Source organism: Pteropus medius, unplaced genomic scaffold (assembly GCF_902729225.1).
Source record: "Pteropus medius unplaced genomic scaffold, Ma_sr-lr_union100, whole genome shotgun sequence".
NCBI classification, from domain to species: Eukaryota; Metazoa; Chordata; class Mammalia; order Chiroptera; family Pteropodidae; genus Pteropus; species Pteropus medius.
This window is the reverse complement of record NW_024354502.1, coordinates 21,016,076-21,033,419: the sequence shown is the minus strand read 5'-3', so window position 1 is coordinate 21,033,419 and position 17,344 is coordinate 21,016,076. Positions and strand designations below refer to the sequence as shown.

Genomic DNA, 17,344 nt, shown 5'->3' with positions numbered 1-17,344 from the left:
GCTTGAATAATTCCAAATGAACAACAAAGTATCCATTTAAAAAAAATCATCCCAGTGACCCTTGGTGGTCTCAGATTTTAACTCTTTGAATATTTCCAGGCATCCCTAAAAGTCCATAAAATGCAGTAATTTATGATTCTGCTACATCAAACATCTGAACTGTGCAAACTCTGAGGCCTGTGTGGGGAAGCAAGTTGCCAAACTGCAGTGGGCTACCAGCTGAGGGCCGGCACCCCCAGCTCTCCGCAGCTCTGCTCGTGCTCATGCGTTCTGTAAGGAGACACATCTGTGCTGGAGGCGAGTGCAAATCTGAGGATCTGTGAGGTCCCTGGGTGAAGCGCTCTAGAATATCAAGGACACGCTAGAGACTCTGGAAGGCCATCAGAGTTTAGGAAAGGGCACAGCTGAGGTTGGTGCTCAGCTTACCATAGAGAGAGGGACGCCAGGAAGGGGCGTGACCAGTGGCTTCCCAGACAGATCTCACAGGTCTCACAGGGTGCTGCAGCTGAGGGTGGGCTGTTTCTAGCACCTCCCAAAGCGGATTCTGTCAGTCTACAGGGTCGCCTTACCTCCAGGGGGCTGACTCAGGTCACAGCCTTTCTCTTCCCTGGTCCTACAACAGGGTTAACTCCTAGTGCCCAGCACCCACTGCATGCAGTGAGCTCATTTCTCTTCTAGGCGTTGAGAATGGCACTAATTATGGGGCATCCTTGGGAGAACTGAGAGTCACTCAAACCATTTTCTGTGTTCTAAGACTACTATACAAGAATGCATGAGCACGAGCAGAGCTGCGGAGAGCTGGGGGTGCCGGCCCTCAGCTGGGAGCCCACTGCAGTTTAGCAACTTGCTTCCCCACACAGAGGGCAGAGTGGGAAGGGGGAAGTATAATCTCTTTCCAGTGACTAAATTTTTTTTATCCAGCCCAGGTCACCTTCCTTCCTGGTATCTGGTTGGGGAGAGATCTAAATGATCAATCTGAAGACCGTTTGGAGATCATAGAATTGGAGCTCAGGTAGGCTGACCAGGTGAAACCCTTCCACCTGAGCGGGCAACACCTCCGCTTTCCTTAGTCCTCCTGGACGCTCCCCGCCAGGTTCACAGACACAGCAGACCAGGCATCAAGCTTTGTAGAAAACCAGGGGATGCAACAACTCAACGACATAGATCAGGTACCTGAAAAGGCCAATCACATTAGTGACAGGCTTATTTTTCCTAATTTTGTTATCAAAAGATAAGCTTTAATTTTATTAAAAAATTTTTAACTTTAAATTTTAACCTCCCCCCCACTGCCATACTTACAATTACTAAGTTTCTATGATTCTGAACCTAAGTACTTTAGAAGAGAAAATGTGCTGTTTTCCAAATTCAAAGGGTTGGTCCAAAAAAAAAAAAAACCTTACGTTTGTGAATGTATTATATCTCCATATATAGGCAAGTGTATATATAGCATATCATTTATAAATATGTATGTATTCGTTATATATAAATATATTGTTAGATCTGACACTGATCATGGTGCTGTGTGCTAACTGCTTTACATATAATAACTCATAAGTCTCAGAACAACTCCATGAGGCATATATACTTATTAATCTCCCTTTTTTCAGGTGAAGTAAGAGTTCACAAAGGTCAAGTAACTTGCCTGAGGACACATTGCTAGATGGTGGCAGAGGCAGGAGTCAAGGCCAGCTCCACATGACTCTAGGGCCTGGGCTCTAAATGGGAAGGTTCCAGTATGAAGCTGTCATCCAGCATTGCTATGGATGGGATGTGTGTGTCCTCCCCCCACCCACACCCCAATTCATATGTTGAGACCGAACCCCCAGTGTGGTAGTATTTGGAGATTGGGCCTTTGGGAGGTGATTAGAGTTAGGTGGCCCTCGTGATGGGATTAGTGCCTTTATAAGAAGAGACACTAGAGAGCCTGCTCTCTCCATGCATACAGAGAAAAAGAAATTTATTTCTCACAGTTCTAGGAATTTTTGTTATTTAAGCTACCCAGTCTGCATTTTGTTATGGCAACCCACACGGCCTAATACAAGTGTAATAATTACAGCACGTCTTTCACTCCCCCAAGCATCTAAGCTTGGATAAGTTATATGGCCACCAAGTTACCACCATAACACCAGCATAAGGCACCATGTTATGCTCCTTCCCTCCATAGACTAGGTTTCTGGGTGCATGATGTGAATTTGCCACTTACTGATCATCATGTTTGTCACTTTTCAAACATTGCTGTGACTTCTTCCTGTCAGAACGGGCCTCTGCATCAGGCAGCGTAGAACCACCAACCAGGCTTTCCCTCCAAGCGACCAGTCCTGGCACATTCCATTTCCCAGAATCCTTTGAGGATGTCAGGGCCCTTGGTTTCCCTGCACAGCACAGGTCCTGAGCAACCCCCACACGACCTAGGGCCACACTTTCTTACTTTCTTCATTCTCACCTTTCCAGGGGCATTCTGGAAGATTTCCCTAGTTCCCCGGCATGATAACTGACTGATGGTGAATCATAGCAGGACCCCGAGGCCCCCAACTTAGCTGCTTGCTACACAGGTAATCAAGGGTAAAGGGTTTCCCAGAGCAACTGCCGCAAATAGTCCCTTTCTAGGTACATTTTGCCTAGGTCTTGGATTCTTAAAGGTTTTTGGCCTATACTCACAGACATCTCTTACCTCAGGGGAAAAACATTCATAAAATAAATGGAAAGAAGGTCATTGATTTTTGATAATTCTAAAGGAAAATCTACCACTGATTTCAGTTACCTCAGTGCAACTCCCACCTCAAACCACATCGCAGACCAGTAAGATATCTAAATTACATAAACAGTTAAAATGACATAAATGCATATTTTTATTAAATTCTCCTGCAAAAGAAAAGTGAGGACGCAGAGTGGATTAGTAGGGCAAGTAAGATTATAGGTGGTCGTGAACCGGGCACTCGAGAATTTTATGTAAAAAGCAGAAAGAAGCCATGGTGGTTCTGGATCAGGGAAATGGAAGGATAGAAATGAAGTTATAGAAAGATTTTTCTGGCAGTGTGGTGACAATAGACTAGAACAGAGTCCGGGGGATGGGGAGACTCGAGGCAGGTTGGTTGTGGTGGTAATCCGCGGGGAAGGCACTGAGGGGTGGGGCCAACCACCTGTTTAAGAACCACACCAGCCACAGAACTGCTCGGGTTAGCAGCCTCCCCGCCCCCCAACCCCCCGCACCCGCATGCGACCTGGTATAAACCTGGAGAGGTTACTCTCCTTCCGTATTCCCCATTTCCTCCGCTCTAAAATAAGTCTGGCAATTGCGTCCACCTCATCGGGCTGCGGGGAGGATTCAAAGGGTAACGTGTGAAACTTGGAACGGCACTCATTACAGTCACTCAGATGGCAGCTTTATTTTGTCATTGTTGGGAATGAGGAGGAAGACATACATGCCTTTGATTTGAATTGGTGGCAACAGATAAAAAGTAAAGGAAACAAGAAAAGATTCAGGAAGATGTTTCCAACACTCACATCCTTTCAAGTTCTGAGTCCTGTACATTTTATATCTTAAACTATCTCTGAAATCCGTCCACTTTTCATCTCCACTGCCACCACCTTAGACCCAACTGACGTCTCTTCTCTCCTAGACCCCTGCTATGGCCTTCTTACTGGTCTTTTTGCTTCCATTCTTCTCCCCCACAAACTATTTTCCGCATTTCCTGAGAAATATATATATATTTTTACTAAATGGCATTTATCTGAGGCGGTTTGCAGGAGATGACTTGAAGAAGATTGTGGGGAAGATGATTAAAGCCCCCAAAATCCATTGCATAGCTTCTGGGATTCAAAATACGGGAGAGAAATATTTTTTAAATGTAAACCTAAAAATGTCCTCTTGTTTAAAACACTCCAATGGTCTTATATTGCTCATGGGACTCTGCTCATACCAGCTCTTCTGACGCCAGCTACCTGGAGTTAGCACAGACCCCACAGGTTCAGCTCGGTCCCACAAGGCTGCCCCAACTTCAGACGCCAATCGCAAGTCCAGGCCACCCATGATTCTGGCCAACCAGCTATAAATTGTGACATAACAGAACTGAGAAGAAAGGAGGAATATAAGAAAGCCGAGTCCCCATCCCCATAACAGGCAATCAGTGGATAATGTCTACAAATTGAAGAACAAGAGAAAGTTAGAGATGTATATCAGTAACCTCCAGATTTTTAAATCTCTAAAGAAAAGCTGAAAGATTTGAAAGCCACTGCCTCTGGAGAGCAGAAAATGGTTATAATCCTATTTAGCACTATTTTACTTTTAAAACCACGAACACATTTTGCTTTGAAAAAAATAAACATTTTTAGAACGATATGGTAAGGAGGATAAACAATGCATCGAAAGATCTTCATATTATGAAATAAAAGCCAGATAAAACATTATAGGTTTGGAGTAGTAATCGAGGAGGAGTTTGGCCTCTGTGATATTTCAATTTTACTAGAATGTATATAATTAATAAATGTAAATGCAATACAAAAGCACAATGAGAGGTAAAAAGCCAACTTGGTGAATTTGGATCATAGAAAAACCAAACCTTAATTAAGCTGTCATTCTGATCTAAGATCAAGAAACAAAATAAACAATTCGCACTAGAAAAATGGACACATTTCCCTTTAAGAAACATTGCAATCCTCCAATATCATGGGCTCCCTTAACACACTTTAAAACATGTGCTAATTCTTTTCAAATTGATTTTAATAACCTGAGAAATTTGTTAATTTCCCAAAGAATATCAACCGGTGTGCTTTACTGATATTCTGCTCTGAGGAAGAGGAATGTCTGACAGCCCTGATGCTTACACCTGAGGTTTCTTATCCCAGAAAATCCGTACTTGAACTTGCCAAACTCTAAATTTCCATCACATTTGATAATAGGCCCTAATCATCTCACTGCAAGGGAAACATTCTCAAGAGGAAATGGGGAAATAGTCACTTCCTAGATCCCCAAACATAGCCACAGTGGGCAAAACTTCCCCAATACATAAGTTACCCTAACTTCTCAGGCACACCAAAGCCACTCCAAATACCTTGTCTTCTTTTTCTCAACATGTTCACATGAGGCCACAGAACACAACAGTTTAAGAATTAGACACGTAAAAAGGTCTTCAGTCTGAAAACTTCAGTTTTGCCTTCCCAAAAGTCCCTTCATCTCTAAGGTGATCACGGGGCAGAAGCACAGAGCCTAGTAAGTAGAGAGGGTCTAAACACAGAACACAAGGGAGACCATGGGTGGCAGGGCTGGGTGGGCTACTACCACTCTAGAAATATCTCATAACCTCAGTGGAGCAGGGGTTCTTGATACAGGCTTCTGGGGTCAGATCCCAGCTCTTCTCCTTGTGAGATATGTGTCTTTGGACAAATAACTTAAACTGAAAAAGAGACACTGATAGCACCTCCCTCAACAAATTGTGAGGCACTGTACCTAAGGCTCTGGCCTAGCCCTGATTAAACGCCCCTATGGAGGCAAACCCCTCTTATTTTTGCAGTTTGCCTTTGGCCAGCTGTGGGAAAGTCCCCCCTTGGACTCTCAGATTCACGTTTCTGATGCTGTGTGTTCCTGCCCAGAGCTTGTGCTTGCTGAGCCCTGGAGAGCCAGGCTTGTGGGCCCGTGATTATTTGGCAATAATGACTTGGAAACTGCAGGCCAAGAACTCATCAGACGCAGTGAAAATATCCAGGTAGGGTCTCTATAATACTGAGATGGGGAAGCTGCCTGTTCTCTGTTCCTTGGGCTCCTTTCATGGTCTGGCACGTCCACATATCACCACTGCTCATCCCAGCCCTCCCAACTCCCACCAGCCCCGCAGGAGCAGTCTTGCTGCAAGCTTGGCTAGCAAATTCTCTCTGGCGCTGACGGCACCTATTTACTATTCATGAGTCACCATGGCCCTAGAAGGGGTCAAGGGAAGAGTCTACTGGCAGCTGGAGTAGACCCGCCCCCAGTAAGAAGTGGCGACTGCTTCTGTTTTCCTAATGTCAGTCCTGAGTCTCCCAGACTACCAGATGTTAAGTGGTTTGTTGTTCTTTCTCCTAATGAAAAGAAAAAGCTAGAGTATAATTTCATCTCCCTGTCTACCCCCAAAATCTTCCGATACTAGCTTAGATGTCACTGCCTTTAGAAGGGCTCCCTGACCAACGTCTCCCAGACATGTACTCATCCTGTGTCGAGTCTCCAATGTTCTGTTTGACACAACACTTCAACTTTCAGTTGAAGTAAGCTTCTGTAGGGCTGATGGCTAGAAATGCACACGTGATTAACGAAGAGATATATTCTGCAGCGAAATACAACATTAATGAAGAAGAGCAAGCTTACCAGCTGTGCCACTTTTAAAAAATCAACGAAGACATCACTTCTCAACATGTTCGGGTCCACAGTTACTGAAAAACATGGACAGCGAGCCAGGTTAGCACGGGGCTGGGCTGCCTTCTCTATTAAAATGCTCTGTCCTCCAGGGAACCCTCCGGCCCTCGCCAGAGCACCACTGCCTCCTCGAAGGCAGTGGAGTTTGTAACCTCCCAGATACATGAAAATCTGCAGCGATTGCCTCCTGCAGGCAGCCTTGACAACCACAGCAATCCCAGGTGACCGCTTCCAGGAATCATTTTACTCATGCGTACCGGAATCATTCAACAGCCATCTTGACAAAGTGGAGGTGGGAGACATCCTGACGACATGGATAAAGGCTGAACCTGGGAAAGTGACCTGCTGAACACCGTGATCATGTGTGAAAAGGGCAGTTGTTAAAGGAGTATTTCCCTAAGACGTGAGAAAACAAACCAAGAGAGAATGCAAATTCAAAAACTATCACATTTTGAGTTTGAACGGGCTTATTTAACAGGTCTAAATGAAGTATATTTGCCATTACAAAAGACAAGTGAGAAATAGATGACTTCTAAAATTTTCATTTACTATGCTTAAAAACAATGTACAGCCATGAGAAATGAGGTAAATCCATAATTGCTGACCTAGAAAGATCTATAAGATATATATTTTAAGATGAAAAAAATGAACATACAGAAGAATTTTTTTTTCTTCTGCTGTGAAGGACACCAGTGGAATAGTTGGTGAAGTGTGAACAAGGTCTCTAGATTAGAAAACATTGTTGTATCACTGTTAGTTGGCTGATTTTGATAATTGTATCATGGTTATAGAAGGGAATGTCCTTGATCTTAGAAAATACACACAGAACTATTTAAGGATGAAGTGGGTTGTGTAACACAAGCATCTCAAAAATTGTATATACATATATATATACACACACACACATATACACACATACACATTTGTAATACTCACACACACAGGAAAGAGACAATGAAGCAAATGTAAAACGTTAACATTTGGAAAATCTGGGTGAAGAGTCTACAGAAATTTTTTTGTTACTTTTTGCAACTTTTCTGTAAGTCAGAGATTCTTTAAGAATAAAACGTTTTTAAAAATCAGATACAGAAAAATGTGTAGGCTAAGTTTCAATTACTTTTGAACAAAGAGAGATGTACATACATGCTCGTATACACACAGATCATTTCTGGAGAATACACAAGCTGCTTGGAATAGTGTTTACTTCAGGAAGCCTGGGGGTCTGGGGTAGAAGGGAATGAAGCTTTCATTGTATATGGTTGACACCTGAACAACGTGGGGGTTAGGGGCACCAATCCTAATGCAGTTGAAAATCCGAACATAACTTTTGACTTCTCCAAAACTTAGCCTGCTTTTGACTGGAAGCATTTTGACTGGAAACAGTCAATTAACACACATTCTATACATTATATATATTACATACTGTATTCTTACAATAAGGTAAGCTAGAGAAAAGAAAGTTTTTTAAAATCATATACAAAGGCCACATATTGTAAGATTCCACTTATCTAAAATGTCCAGAACAGGCAACTGTATAAAGATAGAGACTAGTGTAGTGGCTGGTGGGAAAGAGGACTAGGGAACAATTGATAATAGGTGTGAGATTTGTTTTTGGAGTGATGAAAATGTTCTCAAATTAGATCATGGTGATAGCTCCACAATCCTGAAAATATACGAATAACCATTGAATTGTACACTCTAAATGAGTGAATTTTATGATGTGGAACCTAAATCTCAATAAATCTATACATGAAAAATCCAAAGACCTACCATTTTGCAGGTATTGTTCCAATTGGTCCCTCCTCTCATCGGCCATAGATGTGGTCATCGCAAGATAATGCTTTGGTGGAAAGGGAGGCAGGCAATTTCCAAACACTCGTCTCAGCTGAAAGATGCACAAAACACACGTTTATGGCAAAGAGCCTCCAAGTCAAGGCTGGGGAGATAGCAAAGCCCCCTCAGAGGGCACACTTCACTCCAGGACTTTCTTTAAAATTAACCCTTCCTGGTGGCCGAAGGGAGGAAAGAGAGATACTTTGATTGGCTTAAGGAGGAATTTATTTCAGTATAGATTCCTAGAGATACTATATTAGACATATCACAGAATGACAACTTCAGTCTGAGTTTGGTAGATTTGGGGTACATTAAAATTTTTTGTTTTCATAAGACTACCTGCCACTCACATCATACAATTCACACCTCAATAGTATCTATAATATCAATGATGATTGTTAGGAATTTAATTTGCTACCCCACATCTGCCTCCACCAAATGTGAGCGTAACAGCAGGTGTTTACAGCTGTGCTAATATGGCAGCCACTCAGCCACCTATGGCTAATGAGCACTACAAATGCAGCCAGTCCAAGCTGAGATGTGCTCTAAGTGTAAAACATAACAGACTGTAAAGACTTAGCTGCTTATAAAAGAGAATGTAAATATCTAACAATTTTTAATATTGATTACATGTTGAAATGATAATAGTTTGAATATATTAGATTATGTAAATATATTAAAATTAATTCTACCTGTTTCTTTTTATGCTTTTTAGTCAGGCTACCAGAATATTTTAAATTACATGTGTAGCTCATATTATATTTCTTTTGGACAGGGTTGGTTTATAGAATTCCCATAAGGCTGACATATGATCCCACTAGAAAGCCGGTCACACCCTTCCTTTCCACCCACACACGTATGACCCCAAACCATGACAATTATATTTATTCAAGTCAGCAGTGGAGGCATTAAAAATGATTTTTAATTTAAGATCACCGAGGTATGTCTTCTTCATGCCAAACCTACGCTTAGAGTGGCACCTTAAAGTTAAGGCACAGCATCGTCCTCCTTAAAGCAAGATAAAGGAAACCAGTCAGACGCCCAGTCAGGTTTTAATGGCACCTCTGGAGGGGTTAAACTCTTACTGCTACAATAGTCAATGCTTAAAGAAGATGAAACAGTTCCAGACAGACGAGACTGAAAACAGGGAAGAATTTTAATTCCATGGCCTTTGTCACAAATACAGTGTGCATTTGGCAAATATTTACCTTGCATAGGTCCTAACTTCAAAATGCACGGAGAACCCGACCACTCCTCTCCACCCCCACTGCCATCAGCCTGGCCAAACGACTGTCGTCTTTCTCAGGTTACTGTAGCCTTCCAAGTCCTCGATTCCCTTCAGCTTACTCCTAATACAGAATCTAAAATGATATTTTAAAATGTAAGTTAGATCATTCCATTGCCCTGCTCAAAATCCTGCAGAGTTTCCCATCTCACTCAAGTAAAAGCAAGTATCCTTAAAAGACCTAGAACTGTGCCATCCAATATGATAGCCACCTATGACTCCTTAACTTTGAACTATAATTAATTAAAATGTAATAAAATTTAAAATTCAGTTCCTCAGTCATACTAGCCACATTTTTAAATACTCAGTAACCACTCAAAATATGGCAAGTTCTTACAGAACTGGGAAAAGCCAATATAGAGCATCAGCTAGAAAATTCTATTGGACAGTGTTGGTAACTTTCTAGACATCATTAACTGTCTGCCTGTAGGTAAGATACAGCATCATGATGTATATTGTTTGCTCTGCTAGGTCATTGTTCATTTGATTTTTAGAGAATTTGAATTTGATTCCAACAGTTATTTTTGTGATTAAAAATTTTTTTAATTCATGTCCTGGAAGGAATACAGAATGATATAGTCACTTTGGAAGATAGCGTGGTAATATCTTATAAGTTAATGTAGTTTTACTGTATAATATTTACTATATAATATCCAGTAATCATGCTCCTAGATATATATCCAACAGATTTGAAAACTATGTCCACAAAAATGTGTGTGTGAATGTTTATGGCTGCTTTATTCATAACTACCCCAAATAATAAAGATGCCCTTAAATACGTGAACGGATACACTGTAGTGCATCCATACAGTGGAATATTATCCAGCAGTAAAAAGAAATGAGCTATCAAGCTATGAAAAGACATGGAGGAAACTTAAATGCATATTGATAAGTGAAAGAAGACAGTCTGGAAAAGCTGTATACTGTATGATTTCAATTATATGACATTTTGGAAAAAGCAAAATTACAGAGATAGTAAAAAGATCAATAGTCACCAGGAGCTTGGGTTGAGGGGTAGTGAATTGGTGGAACACATGGAATTCTTCAGGGCAGTGAAACTATTCACATGATAGTGTCATTGTAGATACATGAGGCTATGCATTTGTCAAAGCTAATGAAGTTTAAAACACACCCTTAATGTACGAAAATATTTTAAAAATCATTTAAGAGGTGGGGGAAACTCAGGATGGAATGCAGAATGTGACAATTCGGCTTTATTACAAATGTCTGACACATTGCAATAAAGAGAAACACGCACTGACCTAAGCAACTTTGGAAATGAGTGGGGTCTGTAAAACTAAAAGCAACAGAAACTACATAAACGCTGTGCTCTAGTTGATAAAGTTGTTTGCCATGGGGATACAGGTTAACAATTCAAATACTTCTATATATGTGTACAGAAATGAACAATTAAGTAAATAGACGGCAGATAGTGGAAATCAGGTTTCTCATTGTTGGACTGGGAGTTTCAGATAAGTAAGGGGAATAGGCTAGAAAGATCCATATGGTAATGGATTATAGTTGAAGATAATGGTATTAACTCATATTTATAGATATAGATACAGATTGTTACATATAGAACTATTTACAGATATGCCTGTACACATATATAACAGCTGAGAAGACCTGAAAGCAACAATAGTGCAGTAGCAACAAACACACCTAGTGCCCAGATCTTGGTTTCTAATACTGTTCTCCAAAAAAAGTTACCAGGGTTCCATGGAGAAATGGCTGATTCTAGGACTGAGGCAGTACGTATGCGAGATGAGTCTGGAGCATCTTGGAGCACCAGAAAATAAGGAAGTGCTCAAAACAACAACAGTAAAAACAACAACAAAAATCAACAATAGAGGTATATCGAAAAGACACTGGCGCAAACAAAGAGCTCACACAGGTCAACGCTGGTACAATTTGAGCAAAATAAAATCATATTGAAATATAACCCAAAGTATAAAGTAAATATCCAGGAGTCTATACAGATATAAATTGTTGAATGAATGAAGAGAATAGACAAATCTCCTGTGCAAAAATCCCAAATAATTTATATAAACACTCATCCTGCAAGGCTGAACATAACTCCTCACTCTTTAATTGTGGGCTGTGCAAAATGACTTCCTTCCAAAGAGTACACTACGTAAAGGGAGGAAGAGTAACTTTCCAGTGGTGAAAGCTGACAAACACAACCTCAGCCAGGTGACCAAGGTCAACATCAACAGTGATAAGTCATGTAGCTAGATAGCAGGTACCCTTGATATGATGTTTGAATCACAGTAGCCTTGAGCCAGCAGGGCTGCCGGTGACCCATCTGCAGGACAGCATCCTGTGGAAGTCCCTACCCTAAGGCCACGACCTGGGAGAAAACAAGGATCAAGGTCCTAATACCCATCACAAGTGCAGAAACTCTCCCAGCAGGTTTTACAACCTGAGCTGCCTCTTCAAGGAAACTTCCCCTCCCTTCTCTAATATTGGTGGAAGGGGGAAGATAAACATATAATGAACTTTAGTCAAGTCTGCCAAAAGTCACTTCTCAACTTCACAAGCTTTTCAACTCTATCAAAATATAGCCTTTTCTATTTGTCTCAGACAGCACATAGTTTAGCTATTAAAACCAGTAGCATACTGAGAATGATCCAGCATTACAGCTTAGCCCACTTTTTCAAAAAATTGTTTCAAGAGATCAAAAGGAAAACACACTGCTTCTGTTCTTTTATTGTGAGGTGTTTTTTGTTTATTTGGTCTTTTTTTTTTTTTTGAAAGACCATGTTCAGATAATATATTTTTAATCCCAGAACAATCTCTTGCACTGATTTTTCTATCATGCAGTTCTGTCTTTTAACACAAAGAAGACTTTACTGACCAATTGAAAATATTACCTCCTTCCCTGCCCTATGCACTCGCAGCCTTCATACCTCTCCCAGAACGGTGACCTGGGACAAACACAATTACAGACACAAACAGTGGCCTTTCAATAAGTCTCTGTTTCTAATGCTGACTCACTTATCCCACCTCTTAAAAGGCCCCTTGTAATCAAAATCCCAGATTCTCCAGATAAAGAGCCACAGCTCAAAGCAATCTGGGCTGTGGCATCTGGTACCAAAGAACGTTAGCCTGGTAGCTTGTATATAATCCTATTTGCTCCCCAAAAAAACCCTGTGATCATCATCACCGTTAACACTGCCAACCTCCCACCTTGACAATGAAAGTACCTGACAATATTCTTCCACCTTGACAAAATTACTTGCCAAGAAGAGTAACATGAAGCTCAGGGAGATAAAATGACTTAAAACAATGTCCTACAAGCTAATGAGTAGCAGAACTTGGGCAGCCCTTCACTACATTTTTCTTCTTCCCTTCACTTTCCTCCTCCTTCCCTCCTCCTCCTTTAGTAAATCTCTATTGAGTACCTACTAAAGTAGGATTATCTGTTGAGTAACATGCCTACAGCTTCTATCCATTCCTTTATTTAAGTATCTGGCTTTTGCAACTAAATAATCAGGGAAGACAAAATATACACACACAAAAAGAGGAACGTGGCAAGTTCTAAACTCTAAATGGCACAGGAATCAAATAAAGACATCTCCTGCCATCGAGAGGGATTTCCCAGAGGAGGGGAAGCTTGAGGTGGGCCTTGAGAAAGGACTGATCCCTGACCAGTGGGCCAGAAAGCCAGGGTCTCTCCAGGAATGGGATGTGAGCCAGGTAGAGCGGGTGAATGGGCTACCCTGATACAAGAGCCCTCCTCTCCCACGAAAGAGCGTTTGCAAGCTTACATGGCTTGCCCCCATTGCCATGTCTGATGCTGGCAGGACGTTTGCAAAGAGGCAAGAATCTTTTCATAGAGTTCAGTTTCATTTACACAGATGGCCTCATTTTAACACTTGGCCAAATGAGCCAGTTAAATGTTTCCTTCACAGATATCTTTAAATCCATTTGAAGGAGATGGATGATGCAGGCAAAAGCAGGTACATAAATCAAACTGGTTTTTATTTATCTAAAGGGACAGAAAGAAGTCAGGTCAGGCAGTTCACATAGCAGAGAGATGGACAGATTTCAGCAGCAGAGGTGGGGCAAGCTGCCAGACTTTGAGGGAGCCTCACCATGGGACAAGGCTGCAGGTGACAACTTCAGAGGGCCCAGGTCACAAATGATCTCTTGGAAACATAACCATCTCTCCCCAGGTTTAATCTATATGCATTAGCCTCCATGTAGCTTAGCTGAGAAAAAACAGGGACCACGCCACCTCACCTGAGCCAGGTGCTCCTCCTCAATCTTACAGTTATCTAATATACAATCAATATAAAACAATGTACAGCATATAAAATAGAAATCCAATCTTAAAGCCAAAAATGACACATGCTCAATTCAGTCTTCATTTAATTTAACACAGTGCACAGCATCTAATAGGAACTTAGTAGATATTTTTTAAGTAAATGAATAAGTTAGTTAATTCTATAAGATGACATTTCTATTCTATCGGGATACAGAACTTCCCAGGAAATCAACTGGAAGTACACTTATACTCACCACGCACACATACAGATGGGGCCTTTATATTGTTTTCTTTTTTATTGTGTTTTGTATTAAATCAGATTAAGAATTTGAAGCCATTTCACATCATCTAGGGAACAGGAAGAATGAAAATCTAGATGAGAAGCGGCTGGGAGAAGTCACCCAAGCTTTCAGTCTCAGATTTAGGACTGCCAGATAAAATACAGTAAGGTGTGCCCCAAATATTGCTCGGGACATACTTATACTAAAAGAGTGTTATTTATCTGAAATTTACTGGGGATCCTGTACTTTCATTTGCTGGATTTAGCAACCTTACTCAGACACTTTATAAAATAGGAGTTATGATGACAACGGCAACACCAACCTTACAGGGGCTGGCTGAGCAGCTGGAGTTAAATCCCGTGCATGGAACTCTCATGACAAAAAGCAGATCTTGGTTGCCTGGGGCCAGAGGTGAAGGGAGGGGATCAAGGGCAAAGGAGACAAGGGAACTTGAAGAATGTGGGGACTGTTCTCTATCTTGATTATAGTGGTGGTAATTGTATACCAAAATTTACCAAAATTCATCACTCTGAACACCTAAAATTGGGGAATTTTATTATGTTATTCCAAATGGAGTAAAAGCATGTTAGTTTGAACTCAATCATTTGACACATTTTACCGATACAATTTATTTTGTCAGCTTTGTAAGAAACCACAAAACACATTAGGTTAGAGAAGGTGCTAGAGATTAAATCCTGGCTCCAACACTTACTAACAGTATGATTTCGGGCAAGTTGTGCCTCAATTTTCTCATCTGTTAAACGGAATTAACTATAATCCCAGCTCATAGGGCCGTTGTAAAAATTATACAAGCTATTTCATGTAAAGCTCTTGGCACAAACCTTAGCACACAGTAACTACCTAATTGTTAGTTATTGTTTTAAATTAATAATAAATACCAATAGCCATCTAAGATCTAACTAGTTTCTTTAAAATGGAGTTGTTCCTACAGAAAGGGGAAACAGTGATAAATGCAAGGTGTAATGTAGTTGGAAACTGCGTTAAAAAATCTCCACTTTAGAATTTTGAGAAATCTGGAACAAATAGGGGTTCATTAATAATCTATTGTATACTGCCCCAGAGAGCACTGGGCTGTGGCAATTCAGTATTTAAGAATCCACTGCAGTGAATCACAAATTGTTTCTTGTTCTTGGCTTCCAAAACAGAAGACCAAGAATGAAAATTAACTAACTTTATGTCTCTGCTTCTGGACCTGCTAGGATTTGATAGGTCCAAGTTCTTCTGAAAACAAGCTTTTTCCTGAGTCTGTTGGTTAAGGAGAGCCAGATTCAGGAATCCTTCAAGCCTCTGGGTTAGTCAGTGCTTACTGAGCATGTACTATGTACCAGCCTGTATAAGAAACTGGGTGTAATCTTCACAAGTACACTGGACATTGACAATCATAACCACCTATTTACTTTTGATTTCTGATGAGAAAATTGAATGTCAGAGAAAAGGTGAGGTGACCAGCCAGGAAGTGGTCAGTCAATTCCACCATCTCCCTGCTCCTTCCCATTATCTTGCTGTCTCCTGCTTTTCACCTTGTGAGGGCTCCCTCCCCAATCCCACTGCAGGAAGACAGATGAGGGGGGAGATGATACCTCAACCTCCTCCTCCAAAAGCCTAAAACACCTATTCTTTCTCATCCTTCAAGATCCCCATCTGCCTGCCTCTGCAGTCCTCCCAACTCCCCAGACACATTTTTAGTCACAAGCAGCTTCTCATCTTTCTGAAGTCTGAACCCATACCCTTCCTGATCCAGTCATCTGGCAATCGTTGCTGAGGGTCTACTGGATCGCAGGCACTGTACCAGGTACTAGCAATTCAAAGACACCACGCAAATGAACAACCACATTGGAGCTGGGCTTTTCTGTGAATGAGTAAGAAGGCTCCCTGCAGCGAGGTATTCCATAGAAAAATGAAACTGAGCTGTCCATCAACAGAAGATGTTAAAAAGAAACATGGTGTATCCACTCACTGGAAACCCATGGATTCATTCTTTCTTTCTCTTTCTTCCTTTACCAGGACACAAAATCTAAATAAATAAATAAAATGTGCAAGGGAGTGGAGGAGAGGAGAAGATGAAGTTTATTTCCAAACTTTATTCCTCTAACCCATTTTGAAGACTTGCAACACTTCCTTATCAGGACACTAAAACCCATTAGAGCAGGCTTATAAATCAGTCTGTACTGACCCCAAGGAAAATACCAAAAGGACTTCAGAGTGAGAAACTATAGTGGGAAACGGCCTCCTGCCTCGATATTCTCCTCATCAGTTTCCTGGGTTTCCAAGCCTACCAGTACTTGAAACTTATTAATACAGTCGTTTGAAAACAAAAATACACACCTTTTAAAGGGGGTCAGCTTAAGAAACTGGGAGAAAGGAGATTAAATACCCACGCGCACGCTTCCTAAGACTACACCTTGGTCTAGACATGGTTTGCTCATTTTGAATGAGGACATTGTCCTGGCACTGAAATGGAGCTCATCATCACCCTGCCAGTGGATGGTCTGGTGGAGATCGCTGGGTTGGAAAGGGGTTGGGAGAATCACCTGCACCCGGTCCCCTCATCTCCCAGCTGTAGGTGATTAGGCGCAGCAATCACCACGTATTCATTAGGTTGTATGCCTAGCAATTTACAGTTAATCTTTACCACGAGCCTGCCCTCAGGCCTCAAAAGGCCCAGTATCTCGCCAGACAGAGTCGCGCTCCCAGACCCCAGTGGGCGCACTTTTCCTCACCTGCCTCAGGCGAACAGGCTGGTACCCACCTCGGACCCGCTCACCTGTTCATTCCAACGATATAGCTGGCTATAGCGCACCTTGCAGAAGAGGAAGCCGTCCAGGTACACTGAGTACAGCTGCAAACACAGAGACGTCCTGTCCCATATTAGCCCAGCGAGCAGGTGAGCCCCCGCCACGTTCCTGCCTCCTCCCTGCCCAGCTAGACCCCGGCCCCGGGCGCACCGTGTAGCGGCCCCCCAGCGCGTCTGGCCGCTGCTGGGACACCGGGATACAGAAGTGCATCTTCATGGCTCTGGTAGCGGCGGCGGAGCGGTTCGCGAGTCTGGGTTGGGATTGCAGCGGAGGAGCCGTCTGACCCGCGGCGCTGGCGCGGTCTCCGAATCCGAGCTACGTGAACAGTCCAGGAGCCAAACCAGAGGCGACGCGGTCCGCGCCTGTGAGCCCTGGGGCGGCGGGCGCAGCCAGGCTGGCCACGCCGTCCGGGGGCGGAGCCCAGCTGCCGCTTCCCCCTCGCCCCCGGGGTCCGCAGGTGGGGCCGGAGAACCT

At 42.2% G+C, this 17,344-nt stretch overlaps 1 protein-coding gene across 1 annotated transcript in view; it reads right to left on the bottom strand.

Moving 5' to 3' along the window:
* The window catches only part of SNX31 (sorting nexin 31), a 55,299-nt gene extending 38,213 nt beyond the window's left edge, over nucleotides 1–17,086 (bottom strand). The window contains exons 1-4 of the mRNA XM_039853537.1: nucleotides 17,021–17,086; nucleotides 16,840–16,914; nucleotides 8,156–8,270; nucleotides 6,338–6,402 (exon numbers count right to left, since the gene is read on the bottom strand). Coding sequence (XP_039709471.1) covers nucleotides 6,338–6,402; nucleotides 8,156–8,270; nucleotides 16,840–16,914; nucleotides 17,021–17,086 — 321 coding nt within the window. The remainder of the gene's footprint in view (nucleotides 1–6,337; nucleotides 6,403–8,155; nucleotides 8,271–16,839; nucleotides 16,915–17,020) is intronic.
* Between the last annotated feature and the right edge of the window lie 258 nt (nucleotides 17,087–17,344).